Source organism: Podarcis cretensis, assembly GCF_951804945.1.
Source record: "Podarcis cretensis genome assembly, chromosome: 10".
NCBI lineage: Eukaryota > Metazoa > Chordata > Lepidosauria > Squamata > Lacertidae > Podarcis > Podarcis cretensis.
Genome location: NC_137179.1, coordinates 69775452 through 69801174, shown reverse-complemented (window position 1 = coordinate 69801174; position 25723 = coordinate 69775452). Strand labels below are relative to the sequence as shown.

Below are 25723 nucleotides of genomic sequence, written 5' to 3'. Positions count from 1 at the left end.
GAATTCAATACATAGGATACAAAAAAAATGTGTTGTCCTGCTGTTCAACTTATGTTGGTGCAATTTAACAAAATGGCCTTTTTGTTCTCAGAATTATAAGCCAACACAAGGGGTTTTATTTCCATCAAAGAGACTTCAGCATTCCCACAGTGAATTGCAATGGAACATAAACCCCCTCCTAAACCCCCTCCGGCAACTCATTCCTCTTTGAAGATTGAAGGGGAAAGGAGGCACTTAACCCTTTCCACCACCAGTAAACTATTATTACTTTGTGGGAAATTAGACTATCTGGATAATGGTGAATTATTCGGATTCCTTACATGGGTGTAACGAAAACAGAAGCCCACCAGTATATGGCTCCCTTCTCTTGAAGATCCCAAGATAATATCACATTACACATTCAATCCATTTTAACATGTCGAGTTATCTTTTATTTCGTTTTTGAGCACACAATCCTGATCACACTGAAATGAATGGGCATTTATATTTATCTTTTCTTTGAGGGCATTGGGATTTTGCCTGATTCAGAGGCATTTTTATGAATATAATAAACAGAACACAAAACTGCAAGTTCATTGATGGTATACGAAAAATCCAAATTCCTGTTGTAACAAGGATAATACAGAACTTTTAATACGTACGTGTGTGTGTGTGTGTGTGTAGTTGAATAAACCATAATTTAGTGCTATGTATGAACAGATAACTACAGAAGAATTAAAAGTGATAAATAGTTTGATCCCTCTTCTGCTTATACAGTGGTGCCTTGCAAAACGAAATTAATCCGTTCCATGAGGCTCTTCGTATAGCGGTTTTTTCGTCTTGTGAAGCAAGCCCATTGACAGCTTAGCGGATTAGTGCTATTAGCGGTTTAGCGGCTTTTAGCGGATCAGCTGATAAGCGGCTTATCAGTGGTTCAGCTGATAAGCGGCTTAGCGGCTTAGGAAAAGGGAGGAAAAGGGGGAAAAACCCGCAGGAACTCACAAGACATTTCGTCTTGCGAAGCAAGCCCATAGGGAAATTCCGTCTTGCGAGGCGTTCGTCTTGCGGGGCACCACTGTATGTCAAAATAAATCTGTCAAGATAACTAATCAATCTTGTACAGAGCTCTGTAAATGATCCAGTGCCCCTAAAGAACCTAACAATGGCATTTCCCTGGTGTAATGGTTAGAGTGTTGGGCCAGCGTTCGAATCCTCAATCAACCATGAAAGCTTAGTGAGTGACCTTGGGCCAGTCACCATCTCTTAGCCTAACCTATCTCACAGGGTTGCTGTGAGGATGAAATGGGGAGGAGGTGAACCATGTACCCTACTTTGAAGGTGGTATATAAATAAATAAAATATAAGTAAATATATAAATAAAAATGAGTCCTATATGACTAGCAGTGAATCAGGTGCAATCCTATTTCCTATCTAATTTCTGTGTGCTACAGTTCTTCAGGGCCCCCAATTTTTTTCTCTTGCTTTTATTTTTGACTTTTGAATAAACACTGAGAAGCTATTCCATACTCCTCAGAAACTTCTTTAGAGGATCAAATCAGGATAGCATGTACTTGGAAAATACCCATGCTAACTTCCTAGTGCTGGGAACACTAACTGTTGCTGGATCATCCAGTACTTGATTAGAACAATACACATGTGGAATAGAGGATTTAAAAAAAACAAAAAAACGTCAGTGCAAATCCCTAGGTAGCACATCTGGATGCCTGGAGTAGACAAGCCTAATGAGAAATGTAAAGAAGCCAAATCTCCTACATTCCACAATTACAATGTATGTAGCTAGAAAACTCTTATTGGACGGGATCTCTAGGACACCCAAGTTCCATAGAACATGATGAAGACATTGGAAGTCTCTTATCTTACCTACCAAAGTGCAAAATCCCCCTTGGTTTTTTCTCATTTAGATATGACAGCCCCTGTAGCACACAGACATCTTGTAGTCTATGAAATTTATGCAAAATAATTAGGGTTTTTTTATATATAAAAAATATGTCCATCATATTTTCCCAATGGAGGACAAAAAACACACTGGAAAGACATCTGGCTGTCTGGGGCTTATGGGAGTTGTAGTCCAAATCATCTGGAGGACATCAGGTTGGTGATGGCTTATATAGTATATATATTGGCTTAAACATAGGTCTGAACTGAAGTATCAGTAAAATTAAACTATGTATGCTTCAGTTTCTTTTACCTAATGCTGTATATCCTCACATGTAAACAAATTTGAACAGCATTCAAGCTAAAATATAGTTTATGCTGAATGTTTGCTACCCTTCAAGTCATAGCTTATAAATTCTAGAATTAAATGCCGTATTCCTCCTTGTGCGTTCAGGGTCAGTTACTTCCTAGTCCAGGCAAACCATAGTTTGTCATTACACCTGAACTAACAATCTATGGTTTGTTCTTGCCTTTCAAACCAGGCTTGGAAACCTGAGATAACCTTGGAAGGTCACAGAAACAATACCTGTGAACCAGCCTCTGAATACCTGTGAGCCAGGTCTCAGTTGATGGGATGCTTTAGAGTTTTGCAAGTCTTTACATGTTTTCTAAACCTGTTTCATAGAAACAGACCTGCACCTACCTTAAGTACACCTTTGAGAAACTTCTGAAAATCTCAGAAATCCTACCTTCAGTAACTACTATTTTGTACAATAAGTACAAAACTTTCCCCCATCTCTTCTTCCTGTTCTTGAGGTTTTTATTCAATAATACATACAATGCAAATATTAGCAGTTGTGTTGAGTTAAAACAAGCACAACTGCATTTTAATTTAAAACAATACTCCAAAAGCTCCGGGCAATAAGCCCTATTTTAATGCTAAATCCCAAGCTCACCAGTATTTTTGTCTCTTAGGCATGCTCTTCCAGATAGAGGAAATCTGGGGGATTCAGTAGGATTTGGACTCTTATAACAAAGTCTTGAAAGATAACAGAATTCTGATTTGATTCCAGCCTATCCATTAAACACAATGTCCCCCCTGTGTAATGGCTAATCCTTTATATGCTTGATGCCAAAAAAATGAAGTTATTTGGGCTTTATTCAGCTGAAACAATTTTTAAATGCAGATACCCAGATACCTTTCTCTCATATACACACTTAGGCAGGAATTGGTTTGAAATCCATTGAATACAACTAGATCTGAATTTTTCAGAAATTAAGAAAATAAGAAGCACCCTGTAGGATCACGCTAGAGGCCCATCTGGTTCAGCACTCTCTTCTCCCAGTAAACAACCAGATGTGTATGAGAAGCTCACAAGGACCTGAGTGCAGTCGTCTGCAGTTACTAGACTTGCCATCTCTATTCAGCAGAGGCATATTGCCTCCAACAGTGGAAGCAGAACATAGCCGTTGTGGCTTGTAGCCATTCAGAGCCTTTACGCTCCATGAATTTGTCTAATCCTCCTCTTAAAGTAATTCAAGTTGGTAGCCATCACTACCTCTTCTAAGAGCAAATTCCATAGTTTAACTATACACTGTATGGAGAACTATATTCAGTCTGTCCTGAATCTCAGCTTAATTGGGTACTCCAGGGTTCAAGTTTTTTGAGAGAGGCAGAAAAGCTTTTCTCTATCCCCTTTCTCAAGACTGTGCATAATTTTATACACTTCTATCATGCCCCCTATGGGACGTGGGTGGCGCTGTGGGTAAAACCTCAGCGCCTAGGACTTGCCGATCGCATGGTCGGCGGTTCGAATCCCTGCAGCCTGGTGCGCTCCCGTCATTCGGTCCCAGCACCTGCCAACCTAGCAGTTCGAAAGCACCCCTGGGTGCAAGTAGACAAATAGGGACCGCTTACCAGCGGGAAGGTAAACGGTGTTTCCGTGTGCTGCGCTGGCTTGCCAGATGCAGCTTGTCACGCTGGCCACGTGACCCGGAAGTGTCTCCGGACAGCGCTGGCTCCCGGCCTCTAGAGTGAGATGAGCGCACAACCCTAGAGTCTGTCAAGACGGGCCCGTACGGGCAGGGGTACCTTTACCTTTACCTATCATGCTCCCTCTTACTTACCTTTTCTGCAAACAAAAAAGACCCCAAAGTTGGAACCTTTCCAACCCCTTGATCATTTTGACTGCCCTTTTCTGAACCCTTTCCAGCTCTTCGGTACCCTTTTTGAGGTGAGGCAACCACCATAGTTAATGGCAAAATGTGACAGCCTAAGAGGCTTTCCCCAAAGAATGATGGGAACTGTATTTTGTTAAGTGTGCTGGGAATTGTAGCTCTGTTAAGGGTGAATTACAGTGCCCAGAGTTCTTTGGCATAAGTCATGTGCTTTAAGTGGCATTAAATGTGTTCTAAATGTATGGTGTTCTGGTTTGGATAGCAACTGAAGTGACCAGGCATATTTACGAAACATGCCTCAGTAAATGAGTTCTTAATTTATTTATACACCTAGGTGCTGCTCCCCTTTTATTCTATGCTGTGCTTTTCTTACAGAACCAAAACGAGAAGATACTTTTCTCCCCAGGTGAAAAACTGAAAATACTCTTTTCACATTATTTTTGTTAACGATATGAAAAAAAAACAACTACTAGAAACTAGAAAATGAACATCTAAATCTCTTATCATCTAAAGCCAGTCTGTCATTTCTGTTACAAAGCTGCAAAAATCCACTTCAAAACCAAACCCGTACTAGAATTAAATTTAGCTTCACAAAAATAGCATTTTTAAAAAAGCCAGCCAAGATCAGTGAGCTTCTTTTTTAAGTGCTGTATAGTAACAAACCTTGCAACATGAAGAGGCTAATGAATGCACTATAGAATCTTAGTTCTCTCGTGTATCTAATTCCTTGCAACATAGCATGAGGGAGCCAAAATGAATGCTGCTTTGTTTTCTTTCTACACACATAGGCACAGGGCAAGCTATCAGCAATTATCTCTAGGCTCCCAACCGCAGCAGAAGTTGCAATATGGGAAATGCATGCAGATTTCACATACAGAAGTGCTCCTTCAAAAGGCTAATAATGCACGCGGAACAATGAAAGTAATGTGCTCACCTTGGCAGTCCACACCAGGATCACCCCAGAAAAACTCCTGGCACTCGTTGCATGTGCGCCCTCCAAATCCTGGCATGCACTGGCACTGCCCAGTAAACTGTTAATTCAAACAAATGCAACAAAAATAGCTGAACAGGGTGCATTTCACAAAGTGAACAAGCCACAGGGACTTTATTGGGCCACTAGAGCCATCTGTCAATACAATACATTAAGTGTCAAAAGAGCTAAAAATGTTAACTGGCCACCTATCAGAATTATGGACATAGTACACATGACTCTGGAGATCTTTAAATAGGATCTCGGTAAGTTTTGTTAAGAGTCAATAGCAGCTCGGGAGAGGCTACTCAGATAACCAATACTTCTTGCACTGTTTCCCCAAGAAAGGATGTTCCGCTTGCAGCTGAGACTGTAGGTCAAAGATCACTCACACACACACAAAGACATATTCCATTGGAAAAGTGGAACAGGAGAAAGGATTAAGCTCTTTTTCGGCACCGCAGTGTCAATTCAAATTCTTCTCCCTCAGTTGCAATTCCTTTTGAAAATATATCTTTACAATAACAGAAGTTGGCTAAACAATAGATTCCACTGGTTCCGACTTCATATCAGTTACTTGCAGGGTTTCAAGCTTATGGTGAAGAACACGTTCAAGTAACTGTATGAGGGCCTTTAGTATTAACAGTTCATCAGATTTTCAAAGGAATTACAATGGTTCATATTAATTAATACACAAATATACGGTACCACACCAACATAGAGTTGAGCGCATGCTCTTCCCGTTATTACCCTTTGTGGTCTCTGAATACTTGAAAAGGCTCAGTAAATAGAAAAATCAGGTTGACTGTCACATTAATAAAGAGAAATGGAACTTGAAATATCAGCAAGTTTCTTGGTTTCATGTAAGAATTAGGGAGCAACCCATTATGTGTGACAATTACACGTGTGTATTTTGCTACATATAACATGAGTTAGAAGATCAGTCGGCCGCTGCTTCCTAGTACTATATACCAAGTGCAAATGTGTGGCACACTAACTCTGTAGAGAAATGTTTTCAACTGTTAATGCAACCTTCTATGGAAATCATCAGGTGATTATGAACGAATTAGCGAAATGAATGGGTTTTTACTACAAGTCATAGCTAGTCTGCATTATTGTCAGCTGCAGCAACAGCTCTTCAAGAAACATCTAAAGCATCATCACATCTGATGGGATATTAAATTTTAAACATTATCCTTGATGTAACTTTTCAGCACCACTCACAGCTGATTGCCATGTCCCAGAGCAGGACAGTCTTATATACACCAGACCTTGATTCCCCTGCTAAATTAAGTCAGGTCCAAACAGGATTTTGCAGGCAGCAGGCACCATGTAAAAATGATGCCAGTGGAACAAACAGCTATAGATTATACAGTGGTGCCCCGCAAGACGAATGCCTCGCAAGACGAAAAACTCGCTAGACGAAAGAGTTTTCCGTTTTTTGAGGTGCTTCGCAAGACGAATTTCCCTACGGGCTTGCTTTGCAAGACGACGTCTTGCGAGTTCTTGCGAGTTTGTTTCCTTTTTCTTAAAGCCGCTAAGCCACTAAGCCGTTAATAGCCGCTAAGCCGCTAATAGCCGTGCTTCGCAAGACGAAAAAACCGCAAGAGGAAGAGACTTACGGAACGGATTAATTTCGTCTTGCGAGGCACCACTGTATAAGCAGGCAAGTCAAGCTAAAGCAAACAGCCCACAGGGCCACTGGCCAAAATAATCTGTTGGAAATTCTCTCTCAACACTAATACAAAGCAATTTGTCATACTGCCAAGCACTGTGATACAGTAATCATCCACTGTACTCAAATAGTGTGACTTTTGCAAGAACATGCATTTGAATACTCCTCAATCTTAAGACAACAAACAAACAAAACTAGTACATACAAAACTCACAGAGCTCAGTATGCGCAGAGTTGCTTTCTGCTGGATTATTTAAAATCCCTGTGGCATGTGAATTTATTTAATTCCTAAACACGTTTCTACACCCTCTATTCAGATGAAATATCAAGGCAGAATACAAGTTTAAGCAAACGCAATAAAAAAATTAGATAGAACTGCCAACACTACCATTAGATCTCATACTATTATTGTTATCTCATATTCTTACCATTATCAACAGCATATGTTCTTGCTGCTATTAAACTTCTCAAATGTGAGATAGTGTGCTAAGTTTAATTTCACTGTTTACTATTAGATTCTGATGTATTGTTGAATTTTGCTTTGTTCGATATAAGTTGTTTATTTTAAAGTTATTGTGACTTTTATATTGGATCAGATTGTTACTATTAATGCTTGATGTTTTATTATGTTTTTATGTGTTGGAAGCCACCCAGAGTGGCTGGGGCAACCCAGCCAGATGGGCAGGGTATAAATAAAATATTAGTAGGAGTAGTAGTCATAGTAGTAGCAGAGGTGGGAGAGCAGAGCTAGCCCTGAATGGTCTGACTCTACAGCGATCAGCTTTTCTTACCTCGTTACAAGATGAGCCAAAGGAACGTTCAGAATCACAGCCACATGGTTCACACCCTGTCCCACTAGCCAACCTCCAAGTATTGGGGGCACAGTGGTCACAGTTCTGTCCAATCACATTAGGAAGGCATTGGCATTGGCCAGTTTCTTTCTCACACTGACATTCTTCAGTGCTGTTGCAATGCTCACGCACTGTTCCCAGGTAGTTGCAGACACACTCTGGGGATAAAAGAGTAGGCAATGTAACATGTTGCAGTACACTTGGGTGATTAATATGTTATCAAACTGTGACATGTAAGAAGGTATTGTAGCAGATTTGGAGAAGCTTTGTGAGATATCAAGGGTCACATTAAGGTAAAGGTAAAGGTACCCCTGCCCGTACGGGCCAGTCTTGACAGACTCTGGGGTTGTGCGCCCATCTCACTTAAGAGGCCAGGGGCCAGCGCTGTCCGGAGACACTTCCGGGTCACGTGGCCAGCGTGACATCGCTGCTCTGGCCAGAGCCAGAGCCGCACACGGAAACGCCGTTTACCTTCCCGCTGGTAAGCGGTCCCTATTTATCTACTTGCACCCGGAGGTGCTTTCGAACTGCTAGGTTGGCAGGCGCTGGGACCGAGCAGCGGGAGCGCACCCCGCCGCAGGGATTCGAACCGCCGACCTTTCGATCGGCAAGCCCTAGGCGCTGAGGCTTTTACCCACAGCGCCACCTGCGTCCCTAGGGTCACATTACCTGGGGATAATCTCTTCCAGGCTGCGCAACCAGGGTGGGAAAGGCCAAAGCCAGTGGCAGGAAAGGTTGCCTCTTTTGATTTTGCTTTACAGGGGGTTGGAATTTTGTCAAAATAAGAGTTCATGGAAAGAGAAAAGTTAACCCTTCCCTAATCAGCTTCCACTCCAATGAAAAGTGCCTTGTGTGGCAACAAAGCTTCCATTAGCAGCAGTGGGATCCTGCCTGCTCCCAACCCCCAAAGCATAATTTCTTTGAGTGCAGGGAAGGGAGGATGAATCCTTCCCTGCCACCATCTCGGAAAAAGAGCAGCCACTTCCCTCAGCAATTAGGCTTAGAGAAAAGCTCCCATTGGCATAAGTCAGTGGTGTCCAAACTTTTTTCAAAGTGGGCCAAATTAAACCAACTGGCAGACTGAATTAGGCCCCCACAATGGACTTTGGACATGCCTGGCATAAGTGGATAGCTTTAGTCAGGATTGCCTCATTCTAAGGAGAAAAACAATAAACATCTGCGAGAACCAGTTTTGGGGGGAGAAAAACTTCCCCTTGGTGCAAATAGGATCGTTTTACTCAACCTAACTTCCACATGTGGGAATGGGACTAAGGGGCAGAGGCTGCGGGCCAGACCCACATTTGCTGTGTTGCTGAGACAACTCAACCCCAGAAGAACAAGGTAAAACTAGATTTATTTCTCTGTAGCCACTTTTATATTTCCAAAAGGTTATAGGAAGGATGAGAGTTTTGTGTATATACAATGTATATACAATGGTGCGGAAATGGTGCGAAAATGAGGTCCTAGTATGGGGGGGGGGGGTGGAGAAAAAGAGGCCCACTAAGCATAAATGTCTCCAGCAGCTGTCATTTCCCTGCTCCAGACACAAGAATATAAGCAGCATCTGTGAGTCATTTCCTACATATCCCCCACTTGCTCTCTACATGTCAAAGCAAAATGAAGTTGCTGGGCTGAAGTCGGGTTTCAAAATTTAATTATCTCAATGAATTCTCACAACTATCTGCATTATTCAAAAGCTCAGCTTCTCTCATTTGTGAACATCACCTGATTCAACAAACTCACTCTCTTTAGGCCTTTCATTCTTGGGGAGCAAAACAACCACTATCCACCTGGTAGGAACTATGAGATTTGCATTAAAATACCGCAACAGCCATGGACTCATAAGCAGGCACAGAGTAAGCAACAATTTCTCATGGTATATTCCCGAAGTTTAAAATGGAAATGATACTGATCTACTTCAGGAGATTGTTTTGAAAAGATTAATAGATAAGGAAGCATACCTGAAGTCTTTGGGAGGGGGCAGTCCATACATCTAAACATTAAAACACTGCTAGTTTCTAGGTCACACTTCACAGCATAAAACTTTTAAACACACACTTTTAAGCGTTTTTCTTAACACATTTAGTTCTATACCTATCGGCTGAGGTTATTCACTACTGCCTGGTGCATAAAATATAATAGAAAAACAAAGAGCAGAAGAGGATTTCTGAATATTGTTGCTTGCTATTGTGCATATTCTCTCCCCACCCCCTATGACTTTTCAGAAATCCACTTCTACTCTTTACCAGGAATGTCTCTGTAAACAAAAGACAATCCCCTCTTCTTCCTCCAAAGCCTGAGGGGCTGCAGGAAATGGCCTGGGCTTTTCTCCTGATAAGAAGAAAACAATGAAAGCTAACAAGAAAGCCTTCTCTCACACAAAAGCCTCATCTTTTCAAGATCAGGCTTGGAGTTCTTCTTCACTTAAGTGCCCCATTCAAACTAGGTTTGAGTTATCTGTTGACCTTTAATGAAGGATTATGCTCCCAATCTGCAAATTCCCAGTGCACCAAAATAATACCTTAGTGCTTAAAAGAAGACAAAGTGATGCTTGCAAAGGTCAGAGGCAGAGACCTTCCCCTACTTACTTCTACAGTCCCGCTGAACAGCCCGGCCATAATAACCGTGTTTACACAGTTGGCAATTTTGACCCTCTGTGTGATACAAGCACTTCAGGCACAATCCAGTCTTCTTGTCGCAGGCCTCCGGATCAGTTGAGTCAATGTTGTTGTTGCACTGGCAGGGCTGGCAAATTCCACCAACATCCTCAGGGTTTCCAAAGAAACCAGAAGCACACTCACCACATCTGCTCCCTGCTCAACGAGACAAATCAAAGGAAGAAGAAATCTCTTCAGCTCACTCAAACATAAACATTAGCTAGAAATGAAAGCATGATAAAGGGGAGGAAAAAATCAAGGTATGTGCTAAGACATAGGATGGAAGTTTGTCTGGAGAATCTTAACACACACCAAACAAGAAAACCATCAGAAAGATTTCAAATAGATTAGCCACTATCAATTCACATGCCAGAAGAGAGACTATTACTTAGGCTGGTTGAGAATCTGGCTTTTGCCGGAGATTTTGAAACCTAATTTATGTTGATATGTCTGTGCTCCAAATATACCCACAACATAACTGGCTGTGTTTAACCCATATAAATTCTTTATACATCATATAAACATAACTCTTTTCACATTATCTAGTTGAGTAGAAGCAATTAAGGACCAACATTTAGAACAGGAAAAACAAATAGATCAGTTCTTATATAAGTAATGTCCAAATAGAAGGTTTTGTGTTCCATGTATATCTTAGCAAATATCAGTGTCAAACGTAACAACTTTAAGATGCAGTACTTGCAAAAGATTATCTTTTCCTTGTAATGTTCCACACCTGCCATTGCAAAATATAGTTGTTGTATGCTGGTATCAGACGAAAGAACTTAAACGTGACAAGGATTCCCAGAATAATACCTTGTTTCGCCCTGCTGGGCTTCGTCAGCCGAGCATACTCATATTTTGTGTATCAAAGACATGCAACGAGTGACATGGCAGAAAGACGTGGGTGGGTCTGCCAAATTTTGGTGTCACACAGGGCGTTGCTGAAATTTGAGACCCAAAGGTCTGTCACTGCCTTTAGTGCACAAAGCATCACATATTATTTATAAAGCGCCACATATGCAGATGGCACATTTGTTGATGGTAGAATTATTATTACTAACATGTGAACCATTCCTAAGATGGAGCAACTAATTTAATAAAATAACAATAATAATAATTGTAAGTGTAAAATATGACACTTTGTGATAATCAAAATATGTATGCTCATTGAAATGGCTTCAATTTAATAGCATTCACTATACTTGGTTTCACAAGGTATTTTACCTTTATATCCTGTCTCGCAGACACACACCACCTGCAGAGTAGAACGTTCTTGATAACAGCCAGAGGCAAACTGGCGGCCACTTTCTGGCCCATCTGGGCAAGGACAAGGACGGCAGTGATCCCCAGATCCCAGGACAGGATCTCCATAATAACCACCAAGGCATCTTAATTTTACAATATAAAAGTCTGTTAAGCATACCCAAGGAATAGAACACATATATTTGCATATCTTTTGTTATTGTTTTTATAGTAAAGTTTCATTTAAAATTCTCACAATACAAAAACACCCCCCACAAACTAATCTACACCAAGAATAATAAAAAGAAAAAGACCGAAAAGAAGAGAAAGAATACAAGATCCTCTCTCATAGATATACCTTAACTTTTATCCCCTTTTACAGGAAAAAGGTGAGCCCTCCTAGCTCTAACCTGGGAGCATCTCTCTCTTCTCCCAGTCTCTCACCCTGAGCGAGCTCCCCTTCATTGCCACACATATATTTGCATATCTGATATGGGTTGGTGACAGTCCATAGGACACAGTTCAGCAGGTTTTTTGCAGCCCTCCATAATCTGTAAAATCACTATTTTACAGATGTTTTCATTGGCTCTTCCTTGATGTTAGTGGAAGGCATGCCAAACCAAACCCATTTATTTCAGGTATCATATAAACACGCTTCAGTTCACAAGCTAATGTGCACTGCTGAAAGTTCTGAGAGTTTAGAAGAGCTGCGTTTCTAAGATCTTGCAAATGGTTACTTTGCTGTCTTTCCCCCCTTCCCCAAACTCCTGATGGTTCTGGCAATAACTGTGCTAGTCCTAGAGCAGTCTTTGGACCTGTGTAAGCAAAATTAAGTTCTCTGCGAGTATAAAAATAAAATAGGAATAGGCAATTGAGGCAGAGTGGCCAAGCTGGAAAACTATACAACAGGTGCCAATTAAAGTGTGTGCATGCTCAAGATTCACAGCCATTAAACAGGCAGGAATCATTTTGAAATGAGTAGTGGTAGGAGTATGAGTTGAGATCAGTGCATCTGATCTACAAAATATCCTGAAAATAAGTGCAGCCTAAGTAAATGGGTTAGAACTCAACATTTCAGAGGGCAGCATGATAAAATCTTGCTTGAAAAGTAATATATCATTTAACGAATATCCCAGTTAATCCAAAAAGAAGGCATACCTTTCACAGTTGTGGCCAGAGGTATGATCACGGCAATTAAAACACTGTCCGCTATATGGGTCACATTCATCCGCATGACCATTGCACTGGCAGGGCTGGCAGCTTGGAAATCCCCAGTAACCAGGCAAACATCTGTCACACTGACGACCATATATTCCATGGAAACAGTGGCACTGACCAGTCTCCGGGTGGCAGAAAGCATTAACTGATGCTTGGACATGACACTCACAAGCTAAAAAGAACATAGGTATCCATCTTGAATGATACTGAAACTGGATACATTGCTTACATTCATGAAGTTATGATGACACTAGGACATGAAGCCTCAAATTACTTAAAAATAAAATATTTGGAGAGTGAAGGTTGGATTTTTTTAAAGGATTCTTACAGATGTATAGTGAAACAAAGGGGATCAAAGGATTTTCCTTCTTCCTTTCAATCAAACTTACTGGGTAAGGGTTAAACAGCAGCAACATATGACGTTTTGATTAGAATAAAGCAGCAACGTACGTTTGCACCCACTAGGCCCGAATCCAAAAGTGCCTGGAGCACATCTGTCGCATCTTCTTCCAACAACATTTGGCCGACACTGGCAATGGCCTCCATTAGGGTCACAAACAGAACTTAATGAGCCTTGTGGGTCACACTGGCAAGCTGAAACAGGGAAAGACACAGGTTTTGCAGGAGTGGCAAATGCACAAGTGTGGGCCATCTTGGCAGCAACAGTATTATGCAAGGTGCCAATGGGTTAGTAAAGAACTGATCTGCATAAACCTGATTGGACAGATATTAAATGTTATTTCTGATTAAGATGATGATAATAATTTCATTTATGAATCACTTATATATATATATATTTACCCAGGGTCCTGTCTTCTATCAATGGGGTTGTTCAGATGCTAAGTTTAACAGGGGCTGGGAAACCTGTTGCCCTGCAAGTGGTGTTGTTGGACTACAACTCCCCTCATAAACTGGACATGCAAGCCAGAATAATGGAGTCCAACAACATCTGGATGTCTACCTATTTTGGTAGTAAACATGGCTACTGCCTTTTCCTCCTAGTTAACCCCAATCCCACTTTGTGAAATTTAGTTCAATAATCAGTTACATCTACTTACCTAATGCTGTCTCATGCAGCAAAGCTGAGATGCTAAAAATTATATTCCTGCAAACATCAGTCATGGGTGTTTTAACAACACTCCTGCTGTTCTCCAGGCACCGGTATCTCTGAAAGGCTTCCCAGGCACTGTTAGTCGTCACATCATCACCTCTGCCTCCAACTGAGAATATGTCCAGGGATTTGCAAAAAGGCATGAGAACAAGCTGTGGGTTGATTTTAACATGGCAGAATTACTATTTAGATCTGTAGCTGAACCTTGTATAAAATACCATATTTTTCGCTCTATAAGACGCACCAGACTACAAGACGCACCTAGTTTTTGGAGGAGGAAAACAAGAAAAAAAATATTCTGAATCTCAAAAGCCAGAACAGCAAGAGGGATCGCTGCGCAGTGAAAGCAGCAATCCCTCTTGCTGTTCTGGCTTCTGGGATAGCTGCACAGCCTGCATTCGCTCCATAAGACGCACACACATTTCCCCTTACTTTTTAGGAGGGAAAAAGTGAGTCTTATAGAGCAAAAAATACGGTACAGTCATACCTTGGGTTGAAGTAGCTTCGGGATAAGTATTTTTGGGTTGCGTGCTGTAGCAACCCAGAAGTAACGGAGCGCATCACTTCTGGGTTTCGCTGCTTGCGTATGCACAGTCAAAATGACATCATGCACATGCAGGGAAGCGGTGAATCACGACCCGTGCACACGCAGATGTGGATTGCGTTTGCTTCTGGATGCGAACGCGGCTCCGGAATGGATCCCGTTCACATCCAGAGGTCCTATTGTACAGTGCCATGCAGTATTGTTAGAAAAAGAAATCTACAATAGTTAAAAGTATTAGATGGTTGATCATTAATATGCACAGTGTCTCCTAAAAATGCTGTCCAAGGAGTGTTTAGGGCAGTGGGGGCCAAACTTGGCCCTCCAGCTGTTTTCGGACTACAATGCCCATTATCCCTGGCCACTGGTCCTGTTAGTTAGGAATGATGGGAGTTGTAGTCCAAAAACAGCTGGAGGGCCCAGTTTGACCACCACTGGTTTAGGGGCACAAAAGAGCTACTACATAAGCAGCAGGGTGTTTTGCTTTCCCTCCCTCAACCAACACTGTTGGCGACACTTCCCAAAGTTTCCCCTGACACACAAGATGTTCTTAGGGAAAGTTACAGGTGGAGGAAGGGAAACTCAATCCATCCCTTCCTATGCTCACAGCTTTCTGAGTGAAGTGCAATGGAACTCATTCTCCTGCCGCTTTCACCTGCTGGCACTCAGCAAGGCACGCAGCGTTCCAGGCAAACCACAATAAATCACAGCCATTGCCACTGAGCCTTTCCTTCTCTCATGGGGAGGAATCCGTTCACACTGCTTCTCTCAAGGCTGCCCCTGCTTGCAGTCTACTTGTGCTAAAATTCTGGGCTCATGGAGAGGAAGCACAATGCATGTAGTTTTATTTAACTGGGTAAAATTGCAAACTATGTAAACAGATTTTTATTTAAACATGCACTTACAGAATCTATGAGTGTGTATGGATTTTCCACTTCCGTATCATGGGAGTACTGTGGCAGCTCCAGACGAACCGTGTAATTCAGACCCTTTTCAAAGCATATTGGATGTGGAAGGAGTACGTATCTGCAAGACCAGGACGGACACAATGTTCATGAAGGGAAGGGTACATTGGAGATAAAACAACGGGATGTTAAAACAACAAATGATTGGACTGAGATTGTTGATTATGTGGAATCAAACCTTTCCTTCTCCCTCTGCCTCCCATCATGTCTTCACTGCTCCTTTGTTTATCCTTCTGTTGTGATACTCACCTTGAACCAGGAGATAACGATACGTCCTGGTTGTCATCATCAGGAACTGTATTGCCACATCTGCTGCTGGTTGGAATCTTGTCTGGGCGAAATACGGTGATGACAGCTTTCTCCCATTGATCTGGTAACTGGAAAAAATGGCACACATTAACATATTTTCTTTGCTGAGCAGTAATCAAAGTTCTCTCCATGGAGATGAACCATTTTTCCCCCTGATGCAGGAATTGGGACTGTATTAGCAACCATGGTAAGCTGCTATAAGTACATTGAAGGAATTCTCACTGGACAGTGGGATACACTTCTGAGTAAACGTGCAGGGTTGCTACTCGTAGCTATCTCTGCTACCTATAGCAAACAATCACCAGATTTTATCTAGTATAAATGGCAGTTAAAAAGGTAAAGGACCCCTGACAGTTAAGTCCAGTCGCAGACAACTCTGGGGTTGCAGCGCTCATCTCACTATATAGGCCGAGGGAGCCGACGTTTGTCTGCAGACAGTTTTTTCCGGGTCATGTGGCCAGCATGACTAAGCCGCTTCTGGCAAAACCAAAGCAGCGCACGAAAACAACGTTTACCTTCCCTCTGAAGTGGCACCTATTTATCTTGCATGTTTGGTGTGCTTTCGAACTGCTAGGTTGGCAGGAGCTGGGACCGAGCAACAGGAGCTCACTCCATCGCGGGGATTCAAACGGCTGACCTTCTGTTCAGCAAGCCCAAGAGGCTCAGTGGTTTAGACCACAGCGCCACCCGCGTCCCCTTTAAATGGCAGTTAATAATCTATAAATAGGTCTGGACATTTTTTGCACCTCTGCAAATAGAAGGAGGAACATCTTAGGCTGGGCGGGGGAGGGGGGAAATAAAATAATGTTTCAGCCCTCATGGTTTCTTAGATAAATCTAAAAAGAAAAGAAAATAAATTCTATGCTCCAGCATTTTTGAACTCTGCATGATTATATGCACTTGAGTCTTTCCCCTTACTCATACACCACAACTGCTGTTTATTTACTCATCTTTCTCCTCATAACAGCACACTACTACCTGCTGAATATACAAATAAAATGCTAAATATATGCAAATTTGGAATGTTTAGGCAAAATAGGAACAATAGGAACAGTCACTTTCACCATATGTGTACAGAGGTCTATTGTTAATGATGAACACTTGAGAGATTATTATGCCTAATGTAGACTTAGGAATATCCACTGGAATATCTGCGTGATAGCCACTGGAATAGCCACTGGAATATCTGCGTGATCTTAAGACAAAAGAAAAGCAAGCCACATCAACCTATATAGGCAGGCTTTAAACCTTCTTGAAAACTCCATCACTCAGATTCAACTCTATGAAAGAGCATGGGTCCAGGGTTGGTATTTACCTGTGGTTCATAGCGAATCAGAACTTCATACTCCATAGAGTAAGGAATATTGTCTATATAGAATTCCAGGAATGCGCCTTCAGGAACTCTCACAAATCCTATTCCAGTCCATGAAGGTATGCGGTCCTGGGAATACTGACGTTCAACTATGCTCACTCCCTGTGGAACAGAATAAGGAGTTATTACATATTATTTTAAGTTGGCACATGCACCTTCTAAGAATTGAAGGGAATGACACAGTAGAAGAGTGGCACTACAGGTTATTTTGACCTTAATTTCTTCTTGCTTCCTATTCCTATTTGCTGACAAATGTTTTTGTTTACATCTTCTCCTACATTTACATGGGCCACTTCATTGAGATAAAGTATACTGCACAAATTCTCTTCTGTTTAGCGTAATGAGACGTGAAGTGTAAAAATCATTTGTATTATTAACCACTTTATCAGGCATAATATAACTGTAGAGTAAACAGAAATGCCTAATGTTTATGAAATAACTAAAGCCAGGAATCTTCAGCTGCAGCATAGTTGCAATATCTGACGGTTTCAGGAAGATACTTTGCCTAACATAAATGGAATGAGCGTCCTAAACAAGAAGTTAGACTTAGCAAGCGATCTTCAACTTCGATAGACACACAATTATGCTTTAATACTTACTTTTAAAAAAAATATTATACCATTAATATTAACCTTTACTCAGTTTAGACCCATCTTTCCACCCTTGCTCTCTGTACCTTTTTCTTTCTCTCCCTCTTTCCAAAACATGGTCATTCAAGATGGCGGCTGGTATGAACCAGTTGTGAGTTAGAACCTACCAGCTGAAGGCCAGTGTTCTAGATGAACCTGCCTCTAAGCAGATCCTGGCTCTGGTACATGCCCCATATACCTTCTCAGTGTAGACTGCTAAAACTCATAACCATCAAGGTCCAGTGGCCAACTCTCTAGTGGCCCATTAGCACACTTGTATTTATTTACTTTTATTTTCACATTGTCTTTCCTAAACAGATCACCTAAGACAGCTCATGTTTATATTCAGACCATGTCTGGTAGGTGTGGTTAAAATAAAATAAAAAAGTAAAGGTAAAATACCCCTGGACGGTTAAGTCCAGTTCAAAGGCGACTATGGGGTGTGGCGCTCATCTCACTTTCAGGCTGAGGGAACTGATGTTTGCCCACAGACAGCTTTCTGGGTCATGTGACCAGCATGACTAAACCGCTTCTGGCGCAACAGAACACCATAACAGAAGCCAGAGTGCACAGAAATGCTGTTTACCTTCCCGCCACAGCAGTACTTATTTATCTACTTGCACTGGCGTGCTTTCAAACTGCTAGATTGGCAGGAGCTGGGACAATGCAGCAGGAGCTCACCCCGTTGCAGGGATTCAAACTACCGACCTTCCAATTAGCAAGCCCAAGAGGCTCGGTGGTTTAGACCATCCGCGTCTTTCGGTAGGTATAGTGTAAAACCAACAGGCTAGAAACAGAACAGAATACCGTACATGGAAATATCAGAGCATTAGAAAAGGGCCTGTGGAAGTTTAACTGAGTAGGTACTCACAGGGCCAAAGATGCCTTCCTCAGCCTCATAGACATAATGATCTAAAGAAATGAAAAAATACCCCGGTTCCACTTCGTTGCACTGGCGGCCAACCATATGAGGCCTGCATTGACACTGACCAGATTCACTCGAGCAACTGAAAAAGATAACACATTTATATTGCAATCTTCTAAAAGCAAATACAGACAGACAACTTTAGAAGAACATATAACCATTCAATGCACAGAAGTAAATTAGGGTTGAGAATAGGATCCACTGACACTGTAGCGATACAACTTGAATTGCTGGGAGTTGGGCTAGATGGCCCTCATTCAAAGTCCCATCCAATTCTACAATTATATGATTCTATAAACCATCACAAATTGTACTGCTAAGTCCCACCACTGTTTGCACGGCACAGGGAGATACCCTGGCATAGATGTTTAGATTCAAATACAAGTGCATTTTCTTGCATATGAGTCAGCTTAAAACTTTGGGGGCAGAATACAAATTATGGCGGAGGGGAAAATTCCATGGGAAAAAACTGTTGTAATTAAACATTGTTCCTTCCTGTGAAATTTCTGTATTTATCCCAGATAGATTTTAACAAATATGGGAAGTACCCTATGGTTGAACTACAACTCCATCCTTTGTTTTGCTTCCCTTGTATTTTTCCAGCATTCAAAATCACAAGTTAGATTCCAACCCAGATGTGCATTTCAGGTGCTGTATCAAGACACCATGATCTATGCTGGATAAAACTGCAGTTAGAAACTTTTTGGAATAATACCCTCTATCCTTCCTGACAGGCTGTTGTAAAAATAGAAAACAGGCTTGTAAGAATAGGCATCTCAACTGCAGCCGTTTTAAAGCAGAATCTTCAGGATGAATGAGCCCATTCTCTTGGGAGACAAAAAGGAAAAGCGAATTGGCTTGACTTCTGCTAATGGGCAACACCCACTTTCAGATGGTTTTGCAATCAGTGTCATTAACATTCAAAGGATAGGCAGCTTCGTGGTTCTATCAAACAATTTTAATAGTACTTCTGAGAACATCTGAACATCTCCCCCGGCGACTCATTGACTGAGCTTGTTGAGGCCTGGAATACCCAGCTCCTGGCAGCCATCAATGAGATCGCACCTAAGCGCCCTCTGCGACCCCGCAGAAACCGGGCTCCCTGGTTTACCGAGGAGCTCCGGAAAATGAAGCGGGACCTCAGACGGCTAGAGCGAGTATGGCGGGGTGCCCGTGACGGAGCTTCAAGAACATCTTATAGGGTTTTTATGAAAACCTACGAGATGGCAGTGAAGGCCGCTAAAAAGTCCTACTTCTCAGTCTCCATTGCATCCGCTAGCTCTCGCCCGGTGCAATTATTTAGTATAATTCGGTCTTTAAAGTCCCTCGAAGGACAGCCAAATTTAAATAACAATCTGACACACAGCTGTGAGGCATTTGCGAGCTTTTTTGCGGAGAAGGTCTTGTTGCTCCGCCATGACCTCCCTGCCAATTTGGATACAATAAAGGAACTGGAGGCCCCTCGACTGTCCTCGGGTTCAGTATTGGACCACTTTGACTGGATATCCCCAGCTGATGTAGACAGACTCCTCCGAGCTGGAAAGCCCACCACCTGTCCTCTCGACCCGTGCCCGTCCTGGCTGATTAGAGCGTGTCCAGACGAGGTGTGGGCCCCCCTGGGGGATATCATCAATCTGTCCCTTGGCACCGGGACATTCCCAGGGGAACTGAAGGAGGCAGTGGTGCGCCCGCTCTTAAAGAAAACATCATTAGATCCCTTAGATCTATCCAATTACCGCCCGGTTTCGAATCTTCCATTCCTGGGTAAGGTGATTGAGAGAGCGGTTGCTGAACAGCTTGGTAGGTTTCTGGATGAAACATCAGCTCTGGATCCATTCCAGTCCGGCTTCCGCGCTGGTCATGGGACCGAGACGGCTCTGGTCACCCTAACAGATGATCTCCGCAGGCAGCTGGATCGAGGCGGGTCGGGGCTGCTGATTCTTCTAGACCTGTCAGCAGCCTTCGACATAGTCGATCACGAACTCCTGGACCACCGCCTTGCCGACGTGGGGATCCAGGGCACAGTCCTTCAATGGCTGCGCTCGTTTCTCTCTGGTCGGGGACAGAGGGTGGCGCTTGGGGGGGAATTGTCATCCCGCCACTCCTTGGTGTGTGGAGTGCCTCAGGGTGCAATACTCTCCCCGATGCTTTTTAACATCTTTATGCGCCCCCTCGCCCAGCTTGTCCGGAGTTTTGGGCTGGGCTGCCATCAGTATGCTGATGACACCCAACTCTATTTGTTGATGGACGGCCACCCGGACTCGGCCCCAGACACACTGATCAGATGCTTGGAGGCTGTGGCTGGATGGTTACGTGGGAGCCGGTTGAAGTTAAATCCTTCGAAGACAGAGGTCCTCTGGCTGGGACGGGACGACATGGGACTGAGGGGGCAACTCCCATCTCTTGCGGGGGTGCAATTAGTGCCAGCACCGTCCGTTAAGAGTTTGGGTGTAATCTTCGATACCTCCCTCTCCATGGAGGCGCAGATTGCAGCTATAACAAAGGCGGCATTTTTTCATCTTCGCCAAGCTAAGCAGTTGGCTCCTTACCTCTCTCGCCCTGACCTAGCCACTGTGATCCACGCGACGGTCAGCTCCAGACTGGATTATTGTAACTCGCTCTACGTGGGGCTGCCCTTGAGACTGACCCAGAAACTCCAGCGGGTGCAGAATGCCGCAGCGAGACTCCTTACGGGGTCTTTGCTTAGAGATCACATTCATCCGGTGCTATACCAGCTGCACTGGCTCCCGGTGGAGTACAGGATCAGGTTTAAGGTGCTGGTTTTAACCTTCAAAGCCCTATACGGCCTAGGGCCCTCGTACCTACGGGACTGCTCTCCTGGTATGCCCCACAGAGGAACTTACGATCTTCAAATAAAAACACCTTGAGGGTCCCAGGCCTCAGAGAGGTTAGGCTGGCCTCAACTAGAGCCAGGGCTTTTTCAGCTGCGGCTCCAACCTGGTGGAACGCTCTGTCACAAGAGACAAGGGCCCTGCAGGACTTGACATCTTTCCGCAAGGCCTGCAAGACAGAGCTGTTCCACCTGGCATTTGGTCAGGGCGCAGCCTGACCCCCTCCTCTGGCAATCGTTACAAAACTTTAGTTTATGGTTGCCATCAATTTTGATTTTAATTCATTTTTATAATGTTTTATAATGTCATACTGTTTTAGTGTTGTTAGCCGCCCTGAGCCCGGCTTCGGCTGGGGAGGGCGGGATATAAATAAAATTTATTATTATTATTATTATTATTATTATTATTGCATAGGAAAACAAATAGCTAGGGGCCAACAACAGGGGTACAAACATGAGCCCGCTGGAATTATCTTCTTTGTGATTACTTCAGACAGATTGGCAAGTAAGTTTGAAATGACAGAAAGATTTGTGTTGATGTAATTTGATTGTGCAATAGTTATTTCCCAAGTGTAAACTAACTAACTGAACAAAATGAAGAAAAAAACAGGACATTTACTTGGCCCTTGAGGTTTATTTAAGTGCATTCAGATCTTCGGCTCATGCATTCTTCCCCCTTTCCATTCAACACATGTAGAAGTGAGTAACTAAACAGGAAAGGTTTAAATGATTATCTAACTATCTAGAGATGCAGCTGGGAAACATCCTGGCTAGGCGACTTGGCCACCAGCAGATTGTATTCAGCCATGCTTAGAGAAGACCTACTGAAATTTATGGAATTTAAGTTACTGATAGGTAACAGATTTATGGAATTTAAGTTAGCCATGACCTAGGCAAGAGTTACGCTACTCAAAATATGACTATATTTGAATCCATGCCCTGCCCCTCTCCCATCTGCAAAATAGTGATAAACATTTTGATGTACTTTACAGGGCTGTTGTAAGAATTACTAAGCTAACAATGGTGAGATGCTTTAAATACTTGAAATTCACTATGTAAACACTAAGTGTTGTTTTTATTATCATTATTGTTTTTAAAAACAGAGGTACATTGCAGATGAATCAGGTGCTTCTGAAAAGAAAAGAAAAACCAAGTACCGTATTTTTTTGCTCCATAAGACACACCTTTTTCTTCCTAAAAAGTAAGGGGAAATGTCTGTGCGTCTTATGGAGCGAATGTGTGGTCCCTGGAGCCGAACTGCCCAGGGGCGAAAAGCAGATCATGCTTTTTTTTTTCTTTAAAAGAGGGAAGTGAGTGTTGAAACAAAGCACTTGATTGCAAGTGATCGGAGATAAGGGACACTAGCAATAAAGGGGGCTGCCTGGGAGGGGGGAGGTAAAGACAGCAAACTTGTAAGGAGCGGAGACAGGAAGACTAAATCAATGAGAAGAGAAATTAGAAGAAAAGGAGGCCCAAAAAACCTGCTCCAGCTAAGGAAAAGACACTAAGGCAAACAAGAGGGGCCGCAATGGCGCAAAAACGTGGTTACAAAGCATGGGTCCACATGGATCCTCAGGATTTTTGCATTGGGTCACCCCAAATTCACCATCAGATCACATAGCATGTCCATGGCTACAGCCTGCACCAAAAAAATCACGTACCCACTGTTGCGTGGGGCCACAATGGTGCAAAAACGTGGTTACAAAGCACGGATCCACATGGATTCTCAGGATTTTTGCACTGAGCTACCCCAAACTCACCACCATCAAATCACATGTCTGTGGCCACAGCATGAACCACAAAAATCACGCACCCACTGTTTCGTTCAGAATACTTTTTTTTCTTGTTTTCCTGTAAAAACTAGGTGTGTCTTATGGTCAGGTGCATCTTATGGAGCAGAAAATGCGGCAAGTTGCTTCTTTGAGACTTACTTATTGTTCAGCGCCCCTCCTTGGTCACAATCACACGGTCGGCAACCATCCATATCATTGCTCAAGCCCCAGTGCTCAGGCTGCAAGGGAAGATTTAGAGTGTTACTGGTATAACAGGATGTTGCGAAACTCAAGCATAGTTCAAGCTCAAGGTTGTGCGAAAAGGTGGACATTACCAATAAGTAATAGCAGAACTATCTGCTTCCTTAAGCTATGTGGGGTAGTGGCTAAGACTGGCAAGAGCCAGGTTCAACTATCTACTCAGCTGTTAAGTCACAAACTCTCACCATAACCTACCTCACAGGGATGTTGTGAGAATAAATGACTGGGGGAGGAAAACCAAGTGTGCAATCCTGATGGAAGTTAAGGAAGTTGTAGTCATAGCCAGGAAGTTGCTGACCAGCTTTGAGATCAGGATGGGACACTGCAAGCAGAGGGGTCACAGCCCCAATCACTGTTCTTGGCTTTGGTGTTTTGGTGTTACAGAGAGCCTGTGCGTGAGGGGCAGGCCTAATACCTTTGCCCATGTGATAAAACAGTTCGGGCAGCTGAAACCTAAGCAGGATGTCACAGGCCTAATAATTTGGCATTCCAACACAAGTGTATGCAACTTTTGTGGATTCAAATACTGTACCATGAAGTATCGAGAATGCCCTTTAGGCTTTTGAGTAGAGGAGCTTGGTGTTGCAAATCAGTTTGATTATTATGAAGTTTTTAAATGAAACTTACCAGACAAATGACACTTGTTGTTTTATTTGGAAAGGGTTTTTTAAAAAAATATGCACGCACACACAATAAAAGCTCTGTTCTTTTACGCAAGGCGACTTACCAGACATTGATCACAACGTCTTCCTGTAACAAGACGTTTACAATAGCAGCTTCCTGTCTCTGAGTCACAAGGATTCCCTCCAGGAATTGTGCCCAAAGGATTACATGCACAAGCTATATTAGGAAGTATAAGTAAATAAAAATGTTTAAGTTATAAATCTGCACAACATTTAATACAAATATTTACATCAACACTATCCCTCATTTTTCACTGCAGACTTACTGACAAATGGCTTTTCTCTCTTATCCAGTTCACAAAAACACATTCACACACCATCCTGTGTATAAGTAAAGCCAAGGAGACAGATGTATTGCCTGTTGACCAAAGGTCATACTGAACAATACAAAACGAAAACAAAAAACCAGTCAGCATAACCTACAGTCAGTGATAAAAAATAGCACAAACAACAAAACAAAAGCTGTGAAGTAGCAGTGTGTACCATAAATTGAAATCCTGCAGTTAGAAATTTTGTGGCGTTTTCTAAGGCTCACAGCTGGCTCCACAGTGTGGCAAGACTGGCAATTTCCCAGGTCCCCAGGACCAGAAAAACGGCCCCTCACCCTAACAGTGTTAACCTTGCACAGAGTATTCAATATGGTTAGCTGAAGCCTATGAGAATTCTCAGTCTGCATGCACATACCCCTCAACTGCCCCAATTAAATCGGGATTTCCTGTTTCGCAGGGGCCTCAGCCTCAAAAGACATGGGGTGTGATCTCATGCAGGTCATGTGACTTGCATGGGAGAGCGTTACAGTAGACACACATCCTGGTTTTCTGCGGCAACCTGTTTGAGGGTATGCATCATCCGCCTCTTCCAAGTTAGGACTCCAAATGTGTGTACTGTGGGGCCCTCAAAGTTCTAGAGCCAGCACTGCTAAGCAATCATTTATAAGGGCATTGTAATTAAATATAACCCAGTAAAAAGCAAAATGCAAGAAGTCTGATATATTTGAAGTGAGTCATTTAAATTTAATATAACCCTCTGCCCCCAAACGCTCAAGTGCTTATAGACCATCCCAGCACCTCTGCACTTGTTGGCCAGAATACTGAAAGGTGATGGGTTTCCCCCTCCGGTGTGCAAGGAACAGGATAAGAGATTTCTGTTGCTTGGAAAACAAAACAAATAAAAACAGAAAACAGCCCTTGTATCCCCACACCAAAATTAAATTTGAACGTACAGGAAAGGCCAGGAAAGTAAACAATGCAAGATAATATGAATTTATACCTTCCTGATCCTCTATGTCAGTAACACACACACACAATGGCGGGCAGGGCAGGGCAATGTATTTACAAATAAAAAATATAGCTCTAAACTTAATAAGATTCCGTTAACATAATCAGTGAGGTGCAGCATTAGAAACACTCCTCTTGTTCAAAACTACAAAGTGGTTTCTTTTTGTTTTACTTACACAGACAACCAAGTGGATTATCTGAACTTAATCCATAGAATCCTTCCTTGCAGAAATCACAGCGCTCCCCTTCCACGTATAATTTGCAACGGCACTGTCCGGCAATAAGGCCAGTTGAGTAGTCAGTGTAGCGATCACATACCCCGCCATCCTGGGAGCCAATTGGATCACAGTTGCATGCTAAA

At 42.7% G+C, this 25723-nt stretch overlaps 1 protein-coding gene across 2 annotated transcripts in view; it reads right to left on the bottom strand.

The window, feature by feature from the left end:
• Nucleotides 1–25723, bottom strand: part of LAMB1 (laminin subunit beta 1) — a 61893-nt gene that overhangs the window by 16344 nt on the left and 19826 nt on the right. For both annotated transcript variants that reach the window (XM_079993536.1, XM_079993535.1), the window contains 14 exons: nucleotides 25539–25718; nucleotides 24130–24242; nucleotides 23301–23380; nucleotides 18465–18600; nucleotides 16908–17066; nucleotides 15533–15660; nucleotides 15224–15344; nucleotides 13725–13929; nucleotides 13117–13260; nucleotides 12607–12838; nucleotides 11431–11594; nucleotides 10138–10362; nucleotides 7490–7707; nucleotides 4988–5084 (listed from right to left, as the gene is read on the bottom strand). In XM_079993536.1, the coding sequence (XP_079849662.1) occupies nucleotides 4988–5084; nucleotides 7490–7707; nucleotides 10138–10362; nucleotides 11431–11594; nucleotides 12607–12838; nucleotides 13117–13260; nucleotides 13725–13929; nucleotides 15224–15344; nucleotides 15533–15660; nucleotides 16908–17066; nucleotides 18465–18600; nucleotides 23301–23380; nucleotides 24130–24242; nucleotides 25539–25718 (2202 nt within the window). The remainder of the gene's footprint in view (nucleotides 1–4987; nucleotides 5085–7489; nucleotides 7708–10137; nucleotides 10363–11430; nucleotides 11595–12606; nucleotides 12839–13116; nucleotides 13261–13724; nucleotides 13930–15223; nucleotides 15345–15532; nucleotides 15661–16907; nucleotides 17067–18464; nucleotides 18601–23300; nucleotides 23381–24129; nucleotides 24243–25538; nucleotides 25719–25723) is intronic.